General features: G+C 34.4%; 1 protein-coding gene across 2 annotated transcripts in view; it reads right to left on the bottom strand.

Annotated features, from left to right (window-relative positions):
* The window catches only part of PKN2 (protein kinase N2), a 115,824-nt gene that overhangs the window by 39,720 nt on the left and 48,480 nt on the right, over positions 1 to 27,624 (bottom strand). For both annotated transcript variants that reach the window (XM_028514208.2, XM_028514209.2), the window contains exons 3-6: positions 22,015 to 22,169; positions 12,791 to 12,908; positions 12,340 to 12,485; positions 12,035 to 12,248 (exon numbers count right to left, since the gene is read on the bottom strand). In XM_028514208.2, coding sequence (XP_028370009.1) covers positions 12,035 to 12,248; positions 12,340 to 12,485; positions 12,791 to 12,908; positions 22,015 to 22,169 — 633 coding nt within the window. The remainder of the gene's footprint in view (positions 1 to 12,034; positions 12,249 to 12,339; positions 12,486 to 12,790; positions 12,909 to 22,014; positions 22,170 to 27,624) is intronic.

Here is a 27,624-nt window from a genome sequence, read left to right as displayed (position 1 = left end):
CCTTTGGCAAATAAATACTAATGGTGTTCAAAATGAAAATGAAGAACTGTGAGTTAGGGTACCTGGAAATATGGCTTTGTCATCATTTGGCCTAGACACAGTGTACTAGATTTAAAAATAGTTGCTTTAGTGTTAGGATTTTAGATACTGTACATACACATAGTATAACACTTTAGAAAGAGTGTTCCCTGGTAAAAGCTGTCCCATTAAATTTAAATGATTAACACTTAATTTTACTTAAAGTTTCAAAATATTTAACAGTAACCAAGGGGCTTTTTAAAAATTATTTTTTATTCTCACCCAAAGACGCACTTATTGATTTTTGAAAGACGAGAAGGGAGGGAGAGATAGAGGGTGAGAAACATTGATGTGAGAAAAAAACATCAATTGGTTGCTTCTTGCATAAGCCCCAATTGAGTGTGCAACCCAGGCTTGTTCCCTGATTGGGTATCAAACCCGTGTGGCCCTCCAACCAAATGAGCCACACTGGCCAGGGCCAAAGGGCATTTTAACAAAGTAAAAATGCCTGGATTTGCTTTCAACTCAACAACTGAAAAAATAAAAATAAAAAACCAGACAATATATTTGAAAAAACAGTATCAAAGACATTGGACACCAGGAAATGAAGAACAGCGATCCCCAAGAGATAGGAAACAAATGAGATGAGCCCTAAGTTTGATAGAGTTTACTGCCTGGAGAATGTCCAGGACACAGTACAAAGAGGGAGGATCTCAGGTGGAGCCAAGTACACTACCTGAGTTAAGGAGACAGAACTAAGAATGAAATGACCAAGGCAGCTAGAATTCCTAGGCAGAGTGAAGAAGACAGCTGACCAGAGACAGAACTCCTTGGATTGGTTCCTTTGATCAAGTACTCAGTCTTGACCCAGTAGTAAAGATTAATTACCCATAGGCTAAAAATGTTCTGGTCCCATGTAACAAATCTTAAAAGCAATCCTCAAAAGATCAAACTGTTTCCAAGTAACAAAACTGTAACATAACTGTTTCCAAGAACAAAGCTCAAGAATATTTATAGAAATACATAAATATCCAGTACTGAACAAGCTAAAATTCAAAATGTCAGACATTACCAGCTGGATTTGTTTTCTACTGCTGCATTTTCAATTACCACAAACTTAGTCGTTTGAAACAATACCCATCTACCATCTCACAGTTCTGCAGGTCAGAGCCCGGGTGGGCTGGTCTGCAATCTCTGATCAGATCTCTCAAGGCTGAAATCATCATGTTTGCCAGGCAAGGCTCTTATCTGGAAGCTCTGAAGAAAAACATGCTTCCAAGCTCATTCAGGTTGTTGGCAGAATCCAATTTCTTACAGCCATTGGACTGGGAATGCTATTTTCTTGCTGGTTAAGAGCTAGGAAATATTTTCAAGTTCTAGTGGCCCTCTCCATCTCAGCTCTCTCGGATTTCTCCTTTGCCATGAGTCTCTGAAAATCCTCTGCTTTTAAGGGGCTCAGGTGATTGTATTAGCCCCATGCAGGTAATTGCCCTTTACATTAACTCAAAGTCAAGGAATTAACAGTAATCTTAACCACACATGTGAAACCCCCTTTACCATATATTATCAGAAGTGATGTCCATCATATTCACAGGGTAGGTGTTCCACTAGTCATTCTTAAAATTTTGCCTATCATACCAGGCAAGCAAATAAACAGAAAACTAGAAACCATAATAGAAAAAAAATCAAATGAAAAACCAATCCAAAAATGACATGTTAGGGAGCAGATAAGAACATTCACACGGTTATTATAACTATATTCCATCTATTCAAAAGTTGAATGGAGACATATAAAGTATCAAAAAGACCCAAAACAAATTTCTAGAGATGAAAACCACAATGTCTGAGATTTAAAGAAAAAAGTACTGATGGGATTAGTTAGCAGATTTTACACCGAAAAAGATAAGGCTAATGAACTTGAAGCTATCACAATAGAAATGTAAAGACTTGGGGAAAAAACAGTAACAATGCATATGTTAACTATGAGTTTAACTTCAAGTGGCCTAATATTTGTATTATTGAAGTGCCTGATGAAGAGCAAAAGAGAAGAGGGGACAGAAAATATATCTAAAAAAATAATGGGTGAAAATTTTCTAAATTTTTGAAAACTATAAACTCAAGAAGTAGCCAAGAAGTTCAATAAAGCCCTGACCAGCATGGCTCAGTTGGTTGAGCGTTGTCCTGCAAAGCGAAAAGTCATTGGTTAGATTCCTGGTCAGGGCACATGCCTGGATTGCAGGCCCAGTCCCTGGTTAGGATGCATGGAGAGAGGCAACTGATTGATGTTTCTGTCACACATCAATATTTCTCTCCCTCTCTTTCTTTACCCTCTCCTTTCTCCTCTCTCTAAAAATAAATAAAATCTTTTTTAAAAAGTTCAATAAACAAGAGAAAAAAGTAAGTAACACTAATGTTTACAATAATCAAATTTCTTAAAACAAGTTATAAAGAGAATATTATAAGCAGAGAAAAAGGCATGTTATATACAAAGATTAAGATGCTAGCAGATCATTCACTTGAAACAATGAAAACAGAGGAGCAACATCTTTAAAGTACTACACAAAAAAATAAACTGTGATATTAGAATTTTAAAGCCACAGAAAATATCTTTAAAAAATTAAGACTTTCAGATATAGAATGAGTAAGGAATCCACTATCAGAAGACTACCATATGATCCATCCATAGTATTTTCAGGTCTTTACCCAAGTGAGCAGAAACCTGTTTACACAAACACTGTACATGGATGTTAATAACAACTATATTTTAAAAAGTACAAAAGGAAAACAACCCAAACATCAATTGCAGGTAAATGGATAAATGAAGTATAGTATATCCACACAAGAGAATACGTACAATAAATAGAAACTTAACACACACAACACAGATGAAAATCAAAATTAGAATGTAAAACAGACAAACTACTCCCCAAGCCAACAGTATATACTGTGATTCCTTTGATATAAAATTCTACAAAATGCAAACTAATATCTAGTGAGAGAAAAGAGATCAGTGATTGCCTGGGGGCAGTTGTGGAGAAGGGAAGAGGGATTACTTATATAGAAGCACATGAAAACACTTCTGGGGATGACAGATATACCATATTTTACCGTGTATAACACACACTCACATTTTTGGTCCATACTTTCAGGAAGAAAAGTCTTTTGTTTTATTTTTTAATTCAATTATTTATTTATATTTAGATACTTGTTTTTGGTATTATAAAGGAATTTTAATTTTACCACTTACTTTTAACATATTAAGGTACAAGAAATTTTATGTAATAATTTCAAAACACAAGAATAGATAAAAGGTATTTCAGGTACTATACTCATGTATAATGCACATTCTTACTTTTTCCTCAAAAATTTGGGCAAAAAAGGTGCACATTATACATGGCAGGATATGGTCATAATTATCTTTGTTGTGGTGATGGTTTCACAACTTTAAATAAGACAAAACTTCTCACATTTATAGCTTTAACTATGTGTAGTTTATTATATGTCAATTATAGCTGAATAAAACTGCTCTAATAACTGGATGTTGATGACTGTGGCACAATTATATTTATTTACTAAAAAGCAGAAAATTGTATACTTAAAATGGGTGAATTCTATGGTGGTAAATTATGTCTCCATAAAGCTGCTAAAAGTGGGATGGGGGAAGCCTCACTCTTATGTTTGTTTAGGCTACAAATGTCTGATCTAACTGCAAAGTATTAAGGCAGATTAAGTACAATGGATTCCATATTAATTTTAGTTCAAAAGAAATGACTTATATTTGTGTATTTTATTTGCTTTCTTGTTGTTAAACTGGCAAACTTAGCTCATTTTCAGTTAAAATGCTGAGCTGTAAAAGTAATCCTGGGGAAATTGAAAACATCTGGCTACTACCTCAAACCCTGGTAGCTTATTAAATATTTTAGTAATTTCAATATTAGGAGATAACAATGCTCAACACCTGTTTTCATTTAGAAAAAAAATCTGGAGGGATTTAAGATCTTTATTAAGTATACAGAAATGTCTTGTTTTTATGAGGTAATACAATTGCAATTGTATATAACCGTATTAGAAACAGCTGAAAATTACATTTTTTACTTTTATAGCCTACAATATGGAATTTTTAAGACTAGCAAATCCAAGAAGTAAATGTTTATATTCATAAGCAGTACCTGTGAATTCCATTAGAACAAGTAAATGCATTTTTATTTTTATGTTTCTGGAAAAACTACTTTATATAAAAAATTACATTTTACTAATTCAGCATTTTATCTTTTTACAGTTGAGTAGCATCTTTTTAATTCTGAGGAAATCTTTTATAAAAACTAGAATATGTCTCAAAATGTGTACCCAAAGGATTCAATTATACTTTTATGTCCAAGTAGCAACAAACATGTAAATTTCAGGATTATAATCATACCACAAAATAAAACAGAGTACAAATGAGACAAACCACAAGTACTAGCATTCAGTGAAAAACTCAGGACAGTAGATGTCCCTACTACTTATCCATGCTAATCCTTCATCATGTCTAGACCTTTATTAATACCAATCTATTTCTCCTCCTAGTTACCCTATATATAGTTTCAAATCTAGTAGGAACTTAGAGGGCTTTTTAAAAAAAAGTTAAAATGTCTTCTTTAAAACCAAAATGTGTTAGACTTACGATTTACATTACTTTAATGAGTAAAGTTCACTAAATGAATAAAGAAAAGCAAAATAACTGAAGAGGTTAAAGAATTGAGAAGAACCAACCAGAATAGGAAAGGAAAAAAAATTTCTAGCGATATTCATTCTTTCTAAAACATGGCTTTATTACTTTTCTAGAAATATTTCTAATATTTGTTTCTAAATATTTTAATCAATGAATTATTCAGAAGTTCCTGAATATTAATATGTTTAGAACCATAAGATGTTGAAACTTAGACAAGTACAGTCCATGCCTTGTAATATTTACCCACTGTAGTACTGCTCCCTACCATACTTTCGCTTTTCAGTTTCAGTTACCCACAGTCAGCCTTGGTCTGAATATATTAAATGAAAAGTTCCAGAAATAAACAACTCATCAGTTGTAAATTATGTGCTGTTCTGAGTCACATGATGAAATCTCACACTATTCTGCTCCTTCCTGCTTGGGACATGAATCATCCCTTTGTCCAGTGTATCCACAGTCTATAAGCTGACAAGCCATTAGTCACTTTTCAGCTGTTTCAGTTATTGGATTGACTGCCATGGCACCATACTGCTTTGTTCAAGTAACCCTTATTCTACTTAATGGCTCCAAAGCACAACAGTAGTGATGTTGGCAATTTGGATATTTCAAAGAGAAGCCATCAAGTATGTCCTTTAAGTGAAAAGGTTAAAGTTTTCGACTAAAGAAGAAAAAAAAATTGTTACACTGAGGTTAATATCTACTGTAAAAACCAATTTTCTGTCTGTGAAATTGTGAAGAAAAAAGAAATTCTTGCTAGTTTTGATGTTATACCTCAACCTGCAAAAGTTATAGCCATGGTATGGGATGAATACTTAGATATGACAGAAAGGGCATTAAATTTGTGGGTGGAAGTCATGAACACTTCCACAGCAGCACGTTGCACCATAAATACTGAGCCTATACCAAAACTTCAACAAGGGATCCCCTGAAATGAGTGACACCAAGCCTATTATTGAAATTAAGAAATGGGTTATACACATTCAGGAATAGGTTTGGAATTTTATCATCTTATACCAGCAAAAGAAGAAAAGTGAGAGAGCTCACATTCACAGAACTTTTATTACATTATATTATAATTGTTCTATTTTTTAATGTACTTATTAATTTTGTCTTCAAAGACTTTATTGCTTTTTAGAGAGGAAGGGAGTGACAAAAACATAGATGCAAGAGAGAAGCATCGAATGGTTGCCTCCATATGTGCTCCGTCTAAAGAGTGCACACTCCCAGACAGAAGAGTGTACATGCCTGGTCTGGGAACCAATCTTGCAACCTTTTGGTTACAGGATGATGCTCCAAATGAGCCACACTAACCAGGGCATTGTAGTTGTTCTCTTATTATGTTTAATTTAAACTTTATCATAGGTATGTATGTATAGAAAACAACATAGTACATGTGGGATTCAGTTCTATCCATGGTTCAGGCAACCAATGGGGTCTTGGAAGTATCCCCTACAGATAAGAGGGGATTACTTTATCTGCTGAATGTACATGGTAGGGCAAAAATAGGTTTATAGGTGCATGTGAAGCACAGAATTTATTCTTAAGTTATTTATAACTATATTATTTTTCATATGAACCAACTCTTAATCTACATTTGTCCTACCCTGTATTAAGTGTCTTGTGGAAAGGGCTGGGATTAAGGTAGGTTAATGACAAGGCCTTTGTTCTTCACAGGTTTATATTCCAATTTTGATTATAAAAAAATACCATAAAAAGTTGAATAAGACAAAGGCATTAAGCAGGCACTGTGCACAGACCAATTTAACTGTGATAGAAGTTTCATGATAGAGTTATAGAAGATGTAGCTAGAAAAATACTTTAAATAATAACTAACACATCTGATATAAAATGGAGGTTTTGGACAAGACATTCCCAAGCTTTCTCAATTCCTGGTACCTTACTGTCTCAATATTTTCACTGTGCTCCTGAAAGATATACCTAACAGTTCTATTTCACAGAATACTGTAACAAATAACTATATGAAAAAATAATACACACAACTTTAAAAAGTAACCTTATTTCATTCTTAAATAACTCTCCTAATGGGATGTGTGTACCCGTTGGACACTGTATAACCTCTTGAACTTTGGAATTAGATTGGAAACTGTCACCTTTACCACTTTAATTAATCTCTGGGTTCATCTTGTTGGGGTGACTCTGGGCTTCCTAGGCTTGTAGGTCAAGTCATTTTAGTAATGGCTGTAACATGATCCAATACAGGCTATTTGTATGGAAAAGTGACTGGAAGAGGCTCGAATTGGCCAGCAAGTTGGATGAGGCAGGGTTTCTGGAATCAAGGGAGCAGGGCAAAGGGTGTTAGGTAGGTTGATAGGGACTCAGATAATGCTCCCACCTGAAGATGGAGGCTGGATCAAGGGAGGGTTCACCAAAGGGACAGTGGCTTCTGACAGCACTTCTGTCTGGGAGAAAGCTGCCCTTCTGGCCCATACCCCAATGCCAGACAATTCTGTTCCTCTCATTTGTTTCTGGTACTTTTAGAGCTATGGCCCCAGCACTGGAACTTAAAGAGAGTGAGTCCACCAGCAAATGAGTCCATGCACAGGCCCTTTAAGGGGAATGGCTGGGACTCCAGAAGCCCTCCATCTCACTAAGCTTCAATCTCTTCACCAGCTCTCCACAGCCAGAAGTTATAGAGACTTCTCCTCCCAGCACTAGAACTCTGGACTTGGGGCCTAGTGTGGGGTTGGGATCCCTCATTCAACAAGGGGGACTTCCACATCCAAAATATCCCCCATGATTTTTAACTGCCACATGTCATTGTGAGATCAGCTCATTTTGCGTCTCTGCCCCTCCTACCAGTCTCAACGTGGTTTCTTCTGTATGTCCTTAGTTATAGTACTTCTCTTGAGACAGACTTTGGGTGGTTCTCAATGACAGTTGTTTAGTAGTTTAGTTGTAATCTGATGTGATTATGGGAGGAAGTAAGCTTTTAGCAGTTCCCTATTCTGCCATCTGAAATTACACAATATTTATAATATACAGTTTTCAATAAAAAACTATGAGGTAAGCAGAGAAATAAGAAAGTATGGGTGATGCACAAGATAAGCAGAAATTAAGAATAACTGTCTCTGAGGAAGCAAAGATACTAGATTTATTAGACAAAGAATTTATATCAACTGTCATGTATAGTCAAAGACCTAAAGGAAAACAAAGGGAAAAAAAGAATGATATTTCAAAAATTAGAGAATGTTAATAAATACATAGAATTTATAAACAGACCCAGACAGAAATCGCAAAGTTGAAAAGTATAATAACTAAAATATTTAAAAGTTTATTACAGAGGTTCAACAGCATAGCTGAGCACGCAGAAGAATCAGCAAACTTGAAGGCAGGTCACTTGAAACCATGCAGTCTTAGGGGCAGGAAAAAAAAAAAGGAAGGGAAGGGGAGGGGAGGGGGGAGGAGAAAGAAAAGAAAAATGTAAACATAATTCTACATTAATGGAGTTGCTGGGGAATGAGGGACATTGCATGAAGAAAAACACTGATTAACAATTACAGCTGACTTCTCATAATAGAAATACAGAAGCCAGCATATAATAAAATCACATTTTAAAAGAAAAATCATAAAATCACATTTTGAAGGAAAATGAGATATCTATATCCACTGTAATATTCTTTAAAAATTAAGGTGAAATCTACAGGAAAAATGTGAAAGAGTTAAACTCTAGCACATCTTCATACAATAAATGCCAAAAGAAATTTTATGAGCTAAGAAAAATTATAACAGAAAATTGCAACAAGAAGTTAAAAAAAGAATAAAAGGGTCACTAAAGATAAAGGCAATGTTTTGTTTTCTGAGAAAAATACTCTGAAAATAGTATACTATATCTTTAAAGTTCTTAGCTCTTTAAAGTAAAACCAATACTAACAAGTAGATTACTGATGCATTTGTATAAGTAAAATATATTACTACAAGAAAGGGAGGCAAGGAAGGATTTGCAAATATGTCTTCAAAAAATTCTTAAACTGATTTGTAAGAGAGTATGTTATGATCAGAGATGGCAATAAGTTCAATATGAATACCTGAACCTCTAAATTACGCAATAAACCTACACACACATACACACACAGACAAGCATAACTAAAAAGCTATATGAGAAATGAAATGGAATAACAGCAGCCATTTGTTTCAACAACTACAAAGTTCAGGAAAGAATAGAAAAAAAAGAGCATATGCTATTCAAACATCAACACTAGAGAATTAAATATATATAAAAAATAACAGTAATAGGAAGGTTTATAAAGGAGACATGAAACCTTCTGGGGGTTGCTATGTCAAAAGTTTTCAAACTATACACATCAAATATGTGCTGTTTATATATACAGTTGGCTCTCTGCAGCTAGAGGTTTTATGCAAATACTACACCATTTTATATAGGAGATATGAACATCTGTAGACTTCTGGTATGTGTAGGGGGTACTGGAACCAATTGCCAATGGATAGAGAGATGACTACATAACTAAAGCTGTTAAAAAAAAGGAATACTACAATATACTAAAAACTTCAAATTAGATATTCAGCGTAGATAAAAAGAGTAACCTACATGATATATAGATATAAAACATTTCACTTTAAATTAAAAAAGCAAACAGGCAGAAAATTAAAAAGGGAAAATTCAGTAGGTTACTTTACGCATGAGGATGGTATGATTCTACTTTAAAAAAAATAAATTAATTCTTTTAAAAAAGATTTTATTTATTTATTTTTAGAGAGGGGAGGGAGAAAGAGAGAGAGAGAGAGAGAGAGAGAGAGAGAGAGAGAGAGAGAGAGAGGGAGAGAAACATCAATGTGCAGTTGCTGGGGGTCATGGCCTGCAACCCAGGCATGTACCCTGACTGGGAACCGAACCTGTGACACTTTGGTTCGCAGCCCGCACTCAATCCACTGAGCTACGCCAGCCAGGGCTGGTATGATTCTACTAATAACAAAGTAAGCTTCACATCAAAGAGTACTTTTAGAAAGAAAAGGAAATATTTATAATGATGAGTAAACTGATCAATAAGATATAACAACACTAAACGTACATGCTCCTAATTAAAAGCAAAACAAAAGGAGGTATCAATAAAACAATGGAATTAAGCCCTGGCTGGCGTAGCTCAGTGGACTGAGTGCAGGCTGTGAACTAAAGTGTCACAGGTTTGATTCCCAGTCAGGGTACATGCCTGGGTTGCAGGCCATGACCCTCAGCAACCGCACATTGATGTTTCTCTCTCTCTCTCTATCTCCCCCCCTTCCCTGTCTAAAAATAAATGAATAAATAAATAAAATCAAATAAAACAAAACAAAACAAAAAACAAAACCTTAATGGAATTAAAAATGGTTTGCAATTGGCCTAACCTATTTCCTATTTGTCACCTGGTTTGATTAAGAGCCTTTATGAGAGTTTTTTTTTGGGGGGCGGGGGGTGCTCTACTAAAGCTGGGTATTTAGGAGAGAACTTGGTGGTTCAAAGCAGAGACATGATTCATGTGTGTGAACTGGGCTCATGGAAATTTGGTGGTGAGAAGACTCTGACTCCTGATGTTTGCTTGCTTCACGCTTATAATTTCTGATATCTATGAAAGCTGATACTTGTTTTTGTGTTTACTTCTGAACTCTGGTCTCCTAAAATGTCAGTACATCAATAAACATTTGTTGTCAAAAAATTTTAAATAAACAATATAGGGAAACAGAGACCAAGCAACCTCTGGGATAACATCAAGAATACAAACATACACATTATGGGAGTCTCAGGAGAGAAGAGAATGTAGCGGAAGGAGTATGTGATGAAATCATGGCTGGAAACTTCCCAAATCTGATGAAAGAAATGGATTACACATGAAGAAATTGAAAGAATCTAAGCAGGATAAACTCAAAAGAGATGATCATTATGAGAAATATAATCGAACAGTGTAAAAACAAAGACAATGGGGAGTCCTGAAAGCAGCAAAAGAGAAGCAACTCATCACTTACAAGAAATTCTCAGTAAGATTAAAAGCCTATTTTTCACCAGAAAGCATAAAGGCCAGAAGGAACTGGGATGACATTTTTAAAGCGCTGAAAGAATAAAATAAAAACTTGTCATCTAAGCATTATACATATGGTAAAACTATCCTTCAGAAATTAAGAAACTCTCAAATACACAAAAGTCAAGGGAGTGTGTCCCAAGTAGACTGCCTAGAAGAAATGTGAAGTCATTCAGATTAAAATGAGAGGACACTAGATAGTAATTTAACATCGGATAAAAATAACACCAGTAAAATTAACTTCATAGGTAAATATAAAAGCCAGTAATACTATATTTTTGGTTTGTTAACTCTTTTTGTTCCTTTTATGACTTAAAGGACAAACGCATAATAGAATAATTATAACCTCTGCTAATGGACACACAATGCATAAAGATGTATAAAGACAGGGAAAAATAGCTGTATAAGATTAGGATTTTTGTAGGCTACTGAAAATAAATTGGTATCAATCCAAACAAGACTGTTATAAATTTAGGATGATGGTTGTAAGCACCAGGATAAACACCAAGAAAATAACTTAAATACCTAAAAATATACAGAAAAGGAAACAAGAAGGGAGTTTAAAAGGTAAGGTGGAAAAATTCAAAAAGAAAGGAAAGCAGTATGAAAGGAATTCAGAAAAAAATAATTAAGACTTGTAGAAAACAAGTAACAAAATAACAGAAGTAAGCCCTTTTGTTGCCCGCCCCCCACAAAATATGGCTAGTGTTTGCCCCTGGTTCACCATAGTCGAAAGGTGAAAACAAACTAAACATTCATCATTTGATGAATGAATAAACAAAATCTGGTACATACCCACACAATGGTATATTATTTAGCCATAAACAAGAATGAAGTTCTGATACATGCTACAAGAACAAAAACCTTGAAAACAGTACACTGGATGCAAGAAGCCAGATGCAGAAAGCCATGGATGATACATAATTTTGTTTAAAGGAAATATCTAGAACAGACAAACGTATATAGACAAAAGCCAATAGTGGTCACCAGAAGCTGAGGGGAAAGGGGATTGCGAAGTGACTATGTAATAGGTATGGAATTTCCTTCTGGGATAATGAAAATGCTCTTTAACTAGACAGTGGTGATAGTTATAACATTAGAAATATACTAGCTACCTCTGAATTGTATTTTTTAAATGTTTAAAATAATTAATTTGTTATATGTATCTTACCACAATATTGTTAAAAATATGTGTGCAGTTTTAATTTATTTATTAAACAAGGACAGACATAGCCAAAAAAACAACAAAAATAATCAGAATGTATGTGCTACATACCTGTTAGTGCTGCTGGTTTGGAGAGTGTACTATATTGATTTTGTGTAGATATCATACTTTGACGTGGACTTAGTGTTGGTGATGCAACTAGTGAAAGCTCCTCAATGATGATACTGCTTTTGGGATGATTCTTGGGAAGTTCATTTAATCTTTGTTCTAATGAATACTTTAAAAGGTCCAACTTCTGACTTGATTCATTAAATCTTGCTTGAGCCTTGAATAGAGAAAAGACAATTGTTGTCACTTAAAGAACTACATTCTTTGAGTAATGTATTTATTAAGTTAAAACTTTTATTTAAAATTACTTCTGAAAGTGCTTTTCTGTCTGTTACTTTTCCTGAGCCAAGTAATTTCATTACATTCTTTGCACCTTCTGCTACTGCAAACTCTATCCTAAAATGATGCCTTAATTCTTCCATCCGAAGTTCAAGAGGACTTATGACAGGTTTTGCTAGAAGAGGAAAAAAAAAATTAATTGAATCATTTACATCAGTTTTTAGTATTAGTAATTAAAACTTCTAAAAAAATGAAGCCTTACAACATTAGAAGTTAGTCCTTAAAACAGAGTACTTAATAGGTAACAATGTTGAGATATAGAGACTTTTAGAACAAAACTCTGATTAAAAACTCAAGAAAAAAAAGTATAATGCCACCTGCTGCCTCCTCTTCAATTTTAAACCACTGCATCTTTCTTACATAAAATTTACTTCATACCATACTGCCCATAAGAATGACAACTTATCTCTCTTTAATCACCATTGTCAAAAGCCAATTCATTGGTCTGGACTGCCTGAAGAATCTGCATTCGTATCACTTCTATTTTTGTTTTGCTGTCCTGGAGCAGTTGCTGAGCTGTGCCATGAAGTTTCCGATCCTATTAAAAATAAGTTTGAAAAGGTAAGCAGATAAAGAGACAAAGCATTTTCATATCTTCTAACTAAGATCAAATTATATCAGCAAGGGAAAAACAAGAGTTACAAGAACACTGTGAACACTACTATCTATCTATCTACACTTACGTAGATACACACACACGTAGATACATTTATTTTAAAAAGCCATCAAGCAGATAGGGTGACAAAAGAGAAAAACAACTCCATTATTTAAGACAATTTGAGAGAAAACAAGTAAGTCTTATTACTATTTAAAAAAATCCAAATTCACATTTGTAACTTTCTTTGCTTTACAAAGAATACAAATAATTTTCCTATAACATTGTCAATAACACTCATATTTAGCAGTGCTGTATGTGACGGATGTCTCAGTCACTAAGCCTGAAATTTTTAGAAAATCTCTTCCTCTCCCATTACCTTAAATTTTCATGGAGCTTCACATGTGTTGGCACATTTAAAAAATAGCTAATTATACACAGTACTTGTGTTCCTTTAAATTCTGATAAAGGAACAGGACATAGCTTTTTTTTGACACTGGTAATATTGAGAAAGGTACCTAGAAACTCTTGAATGTCAAAAAATGGGACCTTCTCTGTAAAGCTATGGTGGAAGTTATAGTGAATAAATAAACTTGTCATCTATTAATACTTCAAGAAAGGTCCTGAATTAAGTGAAACAGATTACTACTGTCCCTCAGTAACAGTGAATATTCTTGACAGAGAGTCACAAAAACACTTACCATTTTAGAAGTGTGGTAGATAAAATAATAACCCACCCATAGATGTCCATATCCTGAAACCTTCAGAATATGTTATCTTACATGTCAAAATGGGAATGAAGATTAGGTTACTAATCACCCAACCTCAAAACATAAGTGATTATTTTGGATTACCGAGGTGAGCCCAATGTAATCTCAAGGGTCCTTAAAGGTGCAAGAGGATGACAAATGAAGGGAAAAATGAGAAGAAATGAAAACCACTGTTGTTGGCTTCCAAGCCAGATGAAGAAGGCCAGACTCTAGAGGTTGGAAAGAACAAGGGAATGAATTCTCTGCTACATCTTCCAGAAGGAACACAGCTCTATCAACACCTTGATTTTAGCTCGGTGAGATCCATTTCAGAATTCTCAATGACAAGGTTGTAATACAATAAATTAGTGTTGTTTTAAGCTACTAAATTTGTAGTAGTTTGTTAGAGCAACCAAAGACAGCTAATAGAGAGAAATTTTCTTCAGAAGTTCCATATGAAACAAGTGATAGAAGTTAATGCTATCTGTTACATTAGTTGTCAAAATCTGTCTGGTAGGCTTCAATACACACACGCACACAAATGGTAAATAAAAGTGGGCCTAAGTTAGGAAGCACTTATTTCACAAGAAAGACCAATTTTTTAATATTATTTAAGCATCTCTACTTTTATCACTACTAAGGATGTCAGTATTAATTTGGAAATAAAATAACATACAATCTATATTTTCCAGGAGACTCAAGGCTGGAAGCAAAGAGACAAGCATCAGATACACAGCCTTACTTCAATAAATTAAACACACACAGTATACTCTGACACTGAATAAAATGCAGGACGGAGATGTATATTGTGGGAGAGACAATATTGCTATTATATAATGAAAAAAAAAAGAAAGTAAGCTGAGGTGTACTATGTTAGACTGATATACAGTGGAGAAAAAAGCAGTTTGCAAATTTATAAATTTGTTGTCTGTTTCTTTCCTGCTCTCAAGGTCAGTCATTTAAGAAAGGACTTCTAGGCCGATTTTGTTCTTTATTAAAGTATTTAGATTTCACACCAAGGAAATAAACTCAAGTAGTTTACTAAGTCTCTTAAATATTAATTTACACCATGACGAAGTGTATACACACACACACACACACACACACACACGGTATTTATTACTTCTGCTTTGCCAGTAAGAATACTACAGTACCTTGAATTTGGTGTTTTCCATTGTGACTTATATATGCTTATACATGGTTTTATGAATACACCTATTCACATCCCAAATTTAAGGTGGAAATATCTTTCTCTTTAATTTTTCCTCCTATTGAGGTTTAGAAACATCAGAAAACCTGGGGATTTAAAGTTACTTTTCACTGAAACCAGATCAGATTAAATCTCCTAATTCAAAGCTCCTAATTTAATAGGACATATATGTTTTGCAACCAGATAGAGTTAGGCCCAAATCTTATTATCTTTGTAAATTTAAATTAGTGATGTATCTTCTACAAACTTTAGATTTCTTGAATATATAAATGGAATTCCACTCTAAAATATAGAGCTTTGGTATGCATTAGATAAAACTAAAATTATATCGCCTATCGTATGACTGGCATTAAAATGTTTTCTCTTACTGCAATAAAAATCATGATTATCTTATTTTAATGAAGTTCTAAGGTAAAAGTATGAATATTAAGTAAGTTATTTATATAATACTATACTTTCCAACTAAGCTCCTCTTATTATTTTATCACTATGTGAAATGACACTAGTCCTGTCACTTACTCTTTTGGAAATACTCCTTTCTTAACTATTTCAATGCAATTTCAATACAAGGAAAGCATATGTATTTCATTTTAAAAGTAAGTGAATTTTCCCATACAGATTTCTGAAGATCTGCACAAATGTCAAAGTATGATGAAGACGTTTAAAACTGACATTGGATATTACCTGTCAGAAGCAATTTATAGTTACGACATGTCGGTCTTATGCTTTCAGGCATTCACTTTATTTTTTTATTGAGCACCTAATATGTTCAAGATAAGAGATAAGGTAGATCCAAAGTACATGACCTCATTTATGTACTAGAAAAATACTGGGGTTTCTCTACATACAGTAGGTTGTACCATACGAAAATGCCAGTATCTGGTGGATTCTGAGGAGCAATTTCACATGGTTCAACCTAATAAGGTAGTTACCTAATGTTAATTAACATTCTACAATGTCTGATAGTTTCTTCTGAATGTATAATATTTTACAATTATAAATGAAATGAACAAATTTTATGTTTTCAGGTAATAAAATATTTTTTATTTTATAAAAGGGTATTTTTGCCCTGGCCAGGTGGCTCAGTTGATTGGACTGTTGTCTTGGCACCGAAAGGTTGTAGTTGATCCCTGATCAGGGCACATACCTAGGTTGCAGGTTCAGTCTCTGGTTGGGGCATGTATAGCAGGCAATGATCAAGGTTCCTCTCTCACATAGATGTTTCTCTTCCTCCCTTTGTCTGTCTGTCTCTCTTTCTCTCTCCCTCCCTCTTCCTCCCTTTCTCTCTAAAATCAATAAATATATCCTCAGGTGAGAATCCGAAAAACTGTTTTTGTTTTATAAGTTATAAACTACACCACACACACAGCTTTCAGAAGTAAATAAATAAACCAACACTATATTTCTCCATCACGTATTTACAGATGTGGTCACATCCAGTGAAAATAGTTCATCAGCTTAATAATTAATTTAATAATTAGATGAATCACTTACAATGCAACCCTATAAAACTTAAAGTTTGATATGATAGATACACATGATTATTATATGCATCAGAATGTTGGAAGTAGCCAAAGAACACTTCAAAGGAAGCTAGGATCAATGTTATCTGAAGGAAATCAGAAAGGTTTTATGGGCTGCTAACTAATACAGATAAGACTGGGATATGTGAAGATTAAAAGGTTGAAGAGAGGGAGGCCTGGACAGATGGTCAGGTATTTTCAAGTGAGAAGCAAGTATGAAAAGACTTGGAAACATTAAAAAAAAATGATAGAGGCTAGAAAGACCCCCCAAATTTTGGTAAACAACTTGGTCTGCCATCTGAATATATGAATGGGAAACATCTCTTCAATATGCCTTTATCAAGCCCTCAGAGATTTTTCTGAAAACAAATGGTGCTACTTGGAGACATGAAATTCACAGTCTGTTAACAGATGATAAAGAAATAGATGGAATAAATTATAACTTTAGGTAGTGGTAATATACAGTGAAAGGTATAAGGAGAGACAGGGGTTGCTCTTTTGAGTAGGACTGTTGTACAGAGCTAGCTAAAGAGGTAGCATCTAGGCGGAGACCATACTGAAGTGAGAGGAAGCCATGAAAATTCTTGAGGAAAAAGATAACATAGGCACAGGCAGAGACACAGACACAAACACTGAGGTAAGAGCAGGCTTGGTATGTTTAAGGTATTCAAAAAAACCAATATAGCTAGTGTATAAGGAGAAAGAATGAAAGTGTTCTAGAAGAAAAGATCAGAAGGTATAGCAAAAGGTAAATAAATCATGTATGAACTTCAGAGTCACAGTAAGGACTCTGGATTTTGTCCCAAGCATACTAGAAATCCACTGGAGAGTTTTGAACAGGATTGTAATAATATGTGACTTAGCTCTCAAAAGAACAACTCTGGGTACAATATATACTGGGGTAATAATTTTGTTATATAGAATTCAGTAACCAGAGTTCAGAAGATATCTGTTTACTGTCAAACAATTAATCATCCATGTCTCTACATATGCTCTGGTATATTACCTATTATTCTGAAGAGCATAACCATTTACCAGTCTGTCCACATAACTAATCTAAGAATTATTCTTGACTCTGACTTCTTCCTCTTATCCAGGTACCATATGTTTATTTAATCTAAAGAGTTTTGACTCTGTCTTCTTTGCTTTAATTGCTGTTACAAGAGGGATGAAGCCTGTTTAACCTGGACTACTACAAAAGCCTACTTAAACTTGCTGCTTGTATGCTTGATCTTCTCTAATTAATTCTCCCAGTCTGAAGAAGGATGTGAACTTTGTAAACTTTAAATCTGATCATGTATTTTCTCTGCTAAAAGTCTTTCAACAGTTCCACATATCTTGTAAGATAAAATCTCAACTGCTTAATTTTGCCCAAAGTACTTTATAATCTGGTTTGCCTTTCAAATATGCCATACCTCTCATTATACCTTACTCACTGAGAGCTCTACCAGTAAAGAATGAACTAAAAAGTCCCACTGAAATGACCTAGAGGACTTTTCTCAAATAAGATGTTCCTTTCTGGAGATTCAGATTTGTTCTCCCATAAGAGCATAGCCTCTCATTGAAAATGGTAGAATTGATGATTGTTAACTATTACAAGTACATTCTATGCACCCTCAGATATGTTGGATAAGAAATAAGCCAAGGTCCTCTGTTATAGTCATACTAAACCACTTCCATTTTTTAGAACAACCCATGGGACTCCACGGTTCCTTACTCTATATACAAGATCTGTCCAGAAAATGTCCAGCCATTGTTAATAGATCAAGAATGGTTTACGTGTCATAGATGTAACTTGGTGGCCAAGGAGAGTGGACTGGAATATGCATGCATGAACAATGAGGACTTCACTGTACTAGTCAGTGGTGGCAGTAGACACCATTGAGTGAGTATGTGTACAGTGTGGCCATCACATTCCAAATGACAGAGCAAGGAATCTGCATCAAATTTTGCATTAAGCTTTAACATTTCTCTGCAGAAACTATTTGGATGATTTAGAAGACTTTCAGGGACAATGCAATGAATGCAGTGCAAAGAAAAGTGTGGCACAAAGGCTTTAAAGATGGTCGAGAATCTCTTTAAAGTGATTCCATGTTCTGGAAGGCCTACAACAAGGAGAACAACTAAGAAGGCTGATCGTGTAAGAGCTGTAATTAGCAAAGATCACAACTGACAGTGCGAAAACTACAAGCTAATCTGGGGATTTCAAAAACTACTGTATCCAAGATTTTGACACAGGATCTTGGCATGAAATGTGTGGTGGCAAAATTCATTCCACTGCTTTTGCTACCAGAGCAGAAGAAACATCATGCTGCAGTTGCTAATGACTTGATTCAAACTGCTACCAATGAATGGGATTTCTTTAAGAAGGTTATAAATAGAGATGACTCATGGATCCATGGCTATGATCTAGAAACAAAGGCTCAGTTATCCCAATAGAAATTGCCCGGTTCTCCACGCCTGAAGAACGTGTGGCAAAGTTACAGCAAGATTAAGACCATGTTAAGTGTTTTTTGATTGGGAAGGTATTGTCCATCACGAGTATGCTATTCCAGGCTGAGAGATGCATACAGTGAAAGTGGCCACAGCTATGGGCAACTGGTAATTGGCAGCTTCATCACGACAGTGCACCTGCTCGTGGATCACTCTCATGCAGAGTTTTTTGGTGAAACATCAAATCACCCAGGTGGCCCCTACAGCCCAGATCTGATGCCCTGCAACTTCTGGATTTTCCCAAAACTAAAATCACCTTTGAAAGAGAAGAGATTTTAGACCACCGATGAGATTAAGGAAAATAGGACAGGGCATCTGATGGCAATTGGGAGAACTGTGTGAGGTGCCAAAGTGAATATTTGAAGAGAATGTTTCTTGTGTCCTGTATCTTCTTCAATAAATGCCTCAATTTTTCATATTGTATGGCTGGATACTTCCTGGACAGACCTTGTATACTGGGTTCACCCAGCTCACCAGTCCTACAAAGCAATTCCTTCTTAAACTCCAAATCATACTTAAAATTTTATACTAAGAATTTCATGATTTCTTCAGGCAGCTAAGTGACTCTACTATGCTTCTAAAGTAACTTGTACATACCACTATTATATAATGTAATTATTTATATGTGATATCTTCTTTTCAGATAGTATGACTTTTGAAAGCAGGGTATATATATCTAGAGTACCTACTATGTGTAAAGCACTATCTTTAATAATTCATAATCCACCATAACTGCTATCATACTGGCAGGCCTTAATGAATAAATTAACATTCCATATAACTTCAATTTACAATCATCCTTAATCTCACAAGGATATACTATGACTCCTTGGGAGGTTTAAAGATAAAAAACCCAATCTGGACAGAAATAACTAGCAGGCTTACCTCAGAAACTACAGCAGCTGTTAATATGCTTTGGACCTCGACCTGAGCCATTCTCAAATAAATGAATCTTCTAATTAAAAGTAAAAGCTACTGGCCCTGGCTGGTGTGGCTCAGTGCACTGAGTGCTGACCTGTGAACCAAAGGGTCATCGGTTCAATTCCCAGACAGAGCACATGCCTGGGTTGCAGTCTGGATCCCCAGTTGAGAGTGCACGAGAGGCAACCGATGGATGTTGCCTCTCGCATGCTGATGTTTTTCTGTCTCCCTCCTGTCCTCTAAAAATAAATAAATAAAATCTTTAAAAATATAAAAATAAAAATAAAAGCTATTGGACATTATCTATTTGTTTTAGCAGGCTGCTCATAGTCCTGTTCATTTTGGACTGTGGTTATCATAAGTTACATATTTGTTTTAATTTGTCCACAACGCCGCTCAATTTTGGAGGGGGGTGGTGTTACAAGTCACTTTGAGAATATGGTGAAATCTATGGCTCTCTCATTCATTCATTTATCATCACCACACTCACTTCTCCTATAAACTCAAAGAGTTCATGAATCTCTCAATCTAACTCATCAACCCTAAATTTAAAAAGCCTTACTCCAGAGGGTGGTAACTGAGTTAATTTAATTTTAAAACATCTGCATAATATGGTGCATTCACATATTTCTCTTAAAAAGAAGTCCAAAATAATGTTTGATAAAGATTAAAGAGACACTAAAGATTAATACTAAAAATAGTAACACAGAAAAATCAATTCTACCACTCCATAATAAATGTTCAAACTTAGTGACATAATATGCTATCAAGTATCACATCATGTATCATAAATGAATATATTTCTCTAAAAATAATTTAAAATTCTTTGAAACACAGCATAAAATCTAATTTTCATAATTAAGATTAAAAAAATCTTATTTATAATATACTCTTTCTTTTCTGAATCTTCCCAAATTTCATTTGGGTGGGTAGGCATGGTGCATGGCTCCAAACAAAGATTCTCCCCTCACCTCCAATTTCAAATTCTTCCTAAACTGAAATAATAATAATAAGAACACTTAAACTCTCATTCTAAAATTACTTAACAAATTTCTGTTAAAATGTAGAAGAAACACTGATTTGTAGAGGCAATAATATTTGAAATAAATGAGTATTTGAAATGAAAATCCAATGGTGGATTTTATAGTAAATCTACCTTTCTAAGACTTTTTGGAAATTATACAACTATAGAACTTGAGATTAGAAAGAACCTTTATGATAATCTGTTTTAGTGGTTCCCAACATTTTTTCTTCCATGCTATACTGCAGAACAAGGACATGTTTGCATTGGCAACAATTGTTCTCTACAACACTGATTTTCAATTAGGAGTTAAATGCTCATACCAAATTCCCTAAGAACCCACAGGTCAAGTCAAACAATCACTAATTCTAGAATGTCTTATCTCTTCATTTGTTCTTTTCTAAAAACCTGTATATAAGTGATGGAAAACTCATTAGAACCTAAATGTTCTAAACTGAACTTTTTCACAACAATTTTAGATTTCTAGAAAACTTGCAAATATGAAGAGTTCCTGTGTATCCTTTACTCATTCAGCCAAAATTTTTCTTGATGGGTTTAAATAGAAATAATCTATTTTAAAAACCATTTTTTCCCAACCTGTTCTACAATATACTTGTTTACAGCAGCAATTTTTCAGCCTTTTCATTTCATGGCAAATATAAATTAATTACTAAAATTCCACAGCAGACCGAAAGTTATTGTTTTTTTTTGCTGATCTGACAAAAAAAAAATAGGTATAAATTTGATTCATTTACATGAGATGGCTATTGTGTTGGCTGTTGTCTTTTTATTGGACAACCTAAGGGAAAGGAGGTCAGTGCCCTTGACTAAATAGTCAGGTATTGCAAGTTTTTAAAATTCTTGCAGCATATTGGTTGAAAAATCACTGGTTTACAGTATAAGTGATTACGCAAGAAAGTGGAGTGTCATCTTGTTCATCCTCAGCTGTGAACATATGTATCAGATAATTCAAATTTATTGCTCCTCTGTATATGGCCACTAATGACTGTGAAAGTGTCATGAGTACTGTTGTCTGGGTTACAAATAAATCCTATTGGGTAGGTGAGTTTACACTTATGGAATCTGAGAATAATGGGGATTGACTGTCTGCACTTATGTTTATTGTACTTACCTTTGATGATCCATTTGAATACATCTGTATCATGTTCTCTGCACCTTGTTTTACTTTAAGCTCTATATCCAATTGTTTTTGTAAGGCCATCAATCTATTATTGCTAGTTGAACAACGAGGGTCACTACTGGGAGTGTCTGGAGTTCTTGGGCAATCTGTAAATTAAACAGGATGTTAAAATTACTTACTAGGACCAATTGCTGGTTAAAACTGGAAGTTAATATTTTCAAAGAAATAAAGAATTATAGGGTTGGAGATGAGCTTGAGGCCACCTAAATGTAATTTCCTTATGCTTCCAGATAATATAAAAATTCAAGCTAAGAAAATATTTAAGTAGATTTGCAGGACCATCTTCCAGGTATACTATAGAAAGGACTACATTGAAAGTGAAACAATTAGATCACTACCCAACATTTTTGCAATACTATTATTTTAAAATTAAATCAATTTGACTAGTATAGTAGACAATGAAAAGAAACTCTCTACTCATTACCTCATTAGTTACAGTCAATGCATATTCAAATATTAAAGAAATTCTATTGAAGTAATTCTCTGGAAATGGAGCTAACGGTATTTCAAATATAATGGTAGCATTAGTGATAACCTAAGCATACACATAAGAAGCCATCACATTTTGTTTTCTATTATGAGGGTGTTCAGTAGAATGGAAACTGTTTCAAGGATATTAATTAACTGATATGGCATTGATGGTGGCAGGGATGTAAGAAGACCAAAAATTCAAATCCATGCCTTCTCATAAAGCATATTGTGGTGCTTCTATTTTAAAACAAAAAACTTCAAATAAAACCCTCTAATTATTCTGGGTAATCCATTATGGTTGAGATACGTCTAATAATTCAATCATGTAACTAAAAATTTTCACATTGAAGTTCATAATATTTTGTGTTTTATCCCCACTAGGTCCTTTGTTTATTTAAAAAAAAAAAAAAAAAAAGGAAGCTAGAAGACTAGGATACCAGACCTAGTTTGGTTTTAAGTAACTTGCTAATCAATGGAAAATGGCCTAAAATGCAAATTACTTAACCTTTATACTTCAGGGTTTCCTTCACTCCTCTGCAATAGGAGATGATGTAACTTATTGATTTTAACGAATATGTTTCATATTTAGTTTTATGCTTCTTTAAAAATATCACTAGTTCAGAAACATTTAAACATAATTTGTTCATTAATTTACAAAAATACAGGTGCTATGCTAGATATTGATGTAATATAATACTATTTCATCTTTAATATACTACTTTACAACCTTAAGTCCTGATCTAAGTGCTTTATAAACCCATTAATGCTCATAAACAGCTCTATAAGAAACATACACCCATTTACATAAAAGAAAACTAGGGTACAGAGAGGTTAAGAAACTTGCCCAAAGTCAAACATCTAGTAAGTCAGTTCCATTCCAAAGTTACTTTAATAACTGCTGTGCTACATTGCTTTTGCAATTTAAAAACCTATAAATACTTATACTAGACTCTCCATAGACGTATGTATACTTAAATATATGATAGTATAATTATACAGACACAAATATATGTATGCATATTAGTATTTCAAATAACCTTTTGAGACAGACATGACCCACATTTTACACATCAGGAAACAGGCAAAGTAACAGTCATTAGCTGGGATTCACCAAGAAAGGTCTCTGTTGTAAATGAATTCTCCAAATTACAAATGTGCCGCACCAAAAGTTGATTTTGTAAGTGACATATTCTTGTAGATAACTGATATATAAGGTAGATAAGGTTTCACACAGGCTCATAAAAGAACTACATAACATATTGCTATGAACAATGTTTGTATTCCCTAAAATTCACATGTTGAAGCTATAATGTGATGGTATTTGGAAGTGAGCCTTTTGGTAAGTTTTTAGGTATTGAGGGTGGTCTCTCTTTGTCACTGCAGAATACAGTGAGAAGATGCCATTTGCAAACCACAAAGAGGTCTGTCACTGGAACTCAGACCATGCTGGCACCTTATCTCAAAGTCCCTAGCCTCCAAAACTTTGAGAAATAAATTTCTGTTTTTTAAGTTACTCAGTCGATGGTCTTTTGTTAAAGCAGGCCTACAGTTAAGAATGCCTAGGTTTTACAAATGGGAGAGGTTCAGGTCAAGATGAAGGTGTAGGTAGAGATGCTTTGCCTCCTCATGTGACCAAAAGAAGGAAACAACCAATTTAAAAGCAAAACAAAACAAAAAATAAAACCCAGAACTGCCAGAAAATCCAACTGTAGGGAATTCTGACAATCAAGGAGTTAAAGAAGAAACATTTATCCAGACTTGTAGGAGAGGTGGAAATGTGCAGCCAAAGGGAAGAGGATGCATGGCAAGGTGGTGGTTGGCAGACCAGGGGTATGAGGTGGCAGCTGGTTGACTGGGCAGCCCCACATTCATGTGCAGACAAACCAGGAGGAACAATTGGGGAGTGAGACAGACCGTACAACCCAGGGTTTCAATACGGACAAAATAAAGTGTCAGAACCTCTGGCTGTAGAAACCTATGGGGGTTGTGGTGGTGGGAGAAACTGCATACCTCCTGAAAGTGGGGCAAGAGCCAAGCAACTGACACTGTTTTGTTTCTAACCTGCCCCCCACATACCACACCACAACTTGGCAAAGTTGGCTGCCCTGCCCTGAGGAATACCTAAGGCTCCACCCCTTACAATGTAAAAAGTTTGCTGAGACAAAGCAATATGGCCCAAATGAAAGAACAGATCAAAACTCCAGAAAAAGAACTAAGTGATGAGGAGATGGCCAACCTTTCAGAAACAGAGTTCAAAACATTGGTAGTGAGGATGCTCACAGAAATGACTGAGTATGGCCTCAAAATAAAGGAAGAAGTGAAGGCTATACAAAGCGAAATAAAGAAAATTATACAGGGAACCAACACTGAAGGGAAGGAAACCAGGACTCAAATCAATGATTTGGAACAAAGGGAAGAAATAAATATTCAACTGGAATAGAATGAAGAAATAAGAACTCAAAAAAATGAGAAGCTTAGGGACCTCAGGGACCACTTTAAACATTCTAATATATGAATCACAGGTGTCAGAAGAAGAGAAAAAGCAAGAACCTGAAAACTTATTTGAACAAATAATGAAAGAGAACTTCTCCAATCTGGTGAAGGAAATAGACAAATAAATCCAGGAAGCTCAGAGAGTCCCAAACAAGTTGGACTCCAAGAGAACACACCAAGATACATACATCATAATTAAGTTACCCAAGATTAAAGAAAAGTAAAGAATCTTAAAAGCAGCAAGAGGAGAGAAGAGAGCTACCTACAAAGGAGTTCCCACAAGACTGTCAGCTGACTGCTCAAAAGAAATCTTGCAGGCAAAAAGGGGCTGGAAAGAAGTATTCAAAGTCATGAATATCAAAGACCCACATTCAAGATTACTCTATCCAGCAAAGCTATAATTTAGAATGGAAGGGCAGATAAACTGCCTCCAAGACAAGGTAAAGTTAGAGGAGTTCATCATCACCAAGCCCTTATAATATGAAATGTTAAAGGGGCTTATCCAAGAAAAAGATCAAAACTGTGAACAGTAAAATGACAACAAACTCAAAATTATCAACAATTAAATCTAAAAACCCCCCAAAAACATAAACAAATAACCAAAATCAAAAACAAACTAAGCAAACAACTAGAACAGGAACAGAATCATAGATTACATGGAGGGTTATCAGTAGGGATGGGGAAGAGCAAGAATGGGGGAAAAGGTACAGTCGTCCCTCGCTACATAACAGTTCACTTATTGTGGCTTACTGTATCTTGAGTTTTTTTTTTTTAATATATCTAATACTGTATCAGGGACTTTTAGGTGTATCGCGGGATTTTGTGGTATACTGTACCCATATAGAATTTTATATGTTGTTAAAATTACGTAGGTTTAAGAGTGTAGAAAGTGTTTAAGAGCATACGAACTGTTTATAAGAGAGTAGGAAAGGTTTAAAAAGCCTTAAAATATATACAAATAATAAAATAACTGTGCCTCATTTTCCTCATCTGTTAAATAGTGAAAAAGCATCTATCTCACAGGATTATTGTAATTAAGTTATATGTAAAGAGCTTTAGAAACGGGAATCGTATATAGCAAATATTCAGCAAACATTAACTAACAGTAGTCCTATAGGCAGCATAAGTATATCTCTGTTGAGTCCATAAATAAACTGCACATTATAGCAACGTCTGAACACTTAAGTGTATCCAAATTGTGTGAATAGTTTTCCTTTTTTTAATTACATAAATGACACAAGACTCTCCTAAGAAATCAAAATCACAAAAATTTGGTATATAATTTATAAGCACATTTTTTAAAAGAAACAGAATGTATTCAGAGTAGAAGGCCCTCAGTTGAAAAGAGTATCATTGTTTTTGTTGGATAGTTGATAGTGTTCATCCTAGGATGAGAAAAGAGAAATTCTTCCTTAAACATTTGTCTATAAAAGAATTTGTCCACTTAGTATTTCCCCATAAGGCAGAGAATTAGAACCAATGGGTGAAAAAGGACAAATATTTTATCATAGGATAAAGAGAAATCCTTCAGATTTTGAGTTATCTAACAGTGAGAGTTTGCCTTAATATTGATAAAATCCCTGTTTCTGGAAGCATTTACAATAGAAGCTAGATTATAATCTATTGAAGATGCTATATAAGAAATCCTTGCACATTAAAGCAGGTTGTACTAAGACATTATGATCTACTGATTCTAACAGTCTGTGAATTTGTAATAATATTATAATATTTAATACTTTTTATGAAAAAGTATGTCCTAAGGATTACAAAACATAAGAAATATAATTAATAGTAAAGGTTCTTAAGGTTAAAATGTCTTGGTTAGAATCTTGGAGCTGCTATTTATTGGTGTGGTCTTGATCATATACTTACTTAACATTTCTATGTTGTAGTTTTCTCAGACACAAATTGGGGGTTATTGTGAAGATAAAGCTTGTATAGTCTTTGACCAATGTTTAGGGTGCACTAAAATTACATGTCAGGACTCAGTTAAGTAGCTGTATTTCTGCTCACTTAACCTTCAAAGGAACTCACAAAGATTTGTAATATAACCTCATTTTACAAATAACTACCCCCTCGCCCCAGAAGCTCAGAGAGGTTATTTGTAAACGTCACAAAAGTGTGCGCGCCAGGCAGAAATTTAACCTTAGATACATCTTGTTTTATAAAGCCCACTTATTATTCATTCAAAAATTAGAGAACCATTTTGCTGTTTTCCTCAGATTTCACCTATTTTCCCTTTTAAACTGCTACTTTTCTTCTTTTCAGTTTTGTTTCTTATAGCTATAAGTTACAGCATATAAAACATACAGTTGCCAATATCTGTTAAGTACTTTTCTTCACGGTGAAACATTTCAAAATAGGGATAACTAGAACTCCCAATTAATGTCTTCATTTAAAAAAATTCTGAAAGATGAAATTATTTTTCCACTCTAAGAAACTGCATTTAAATTGCAAGAGCAAATGTTGGAACTACTCTTAAGTACATACTTAAAACTATACCTCATGATTAATACTAATGACAAATTGCCATTTGTTCCATCTAGTGTTACTAATTACCAAATCAGCTTTTGAGGT

This window comes from Phyllostomus discolor, chromosome 5 (genome assembly GCF_004126475.2).
Source record: "Phyllostomus discolor isolate MPI-MPIP mPhyDis1 chromosome 5, mPhyDis1.pri.v3, whole genome shotgun sequence".
NCBI lineage: Eukaryota > Metazoa > Chordata > Mammalia > Chiroptera > Phyllostomidae > Phyllostomus > Phyllostomus discolor.
The sequence above is the reverse complement of the archived record's forward strand: the minus strand, read 5'-3'. Positions and strand labels throughout refer to the sequence as shown.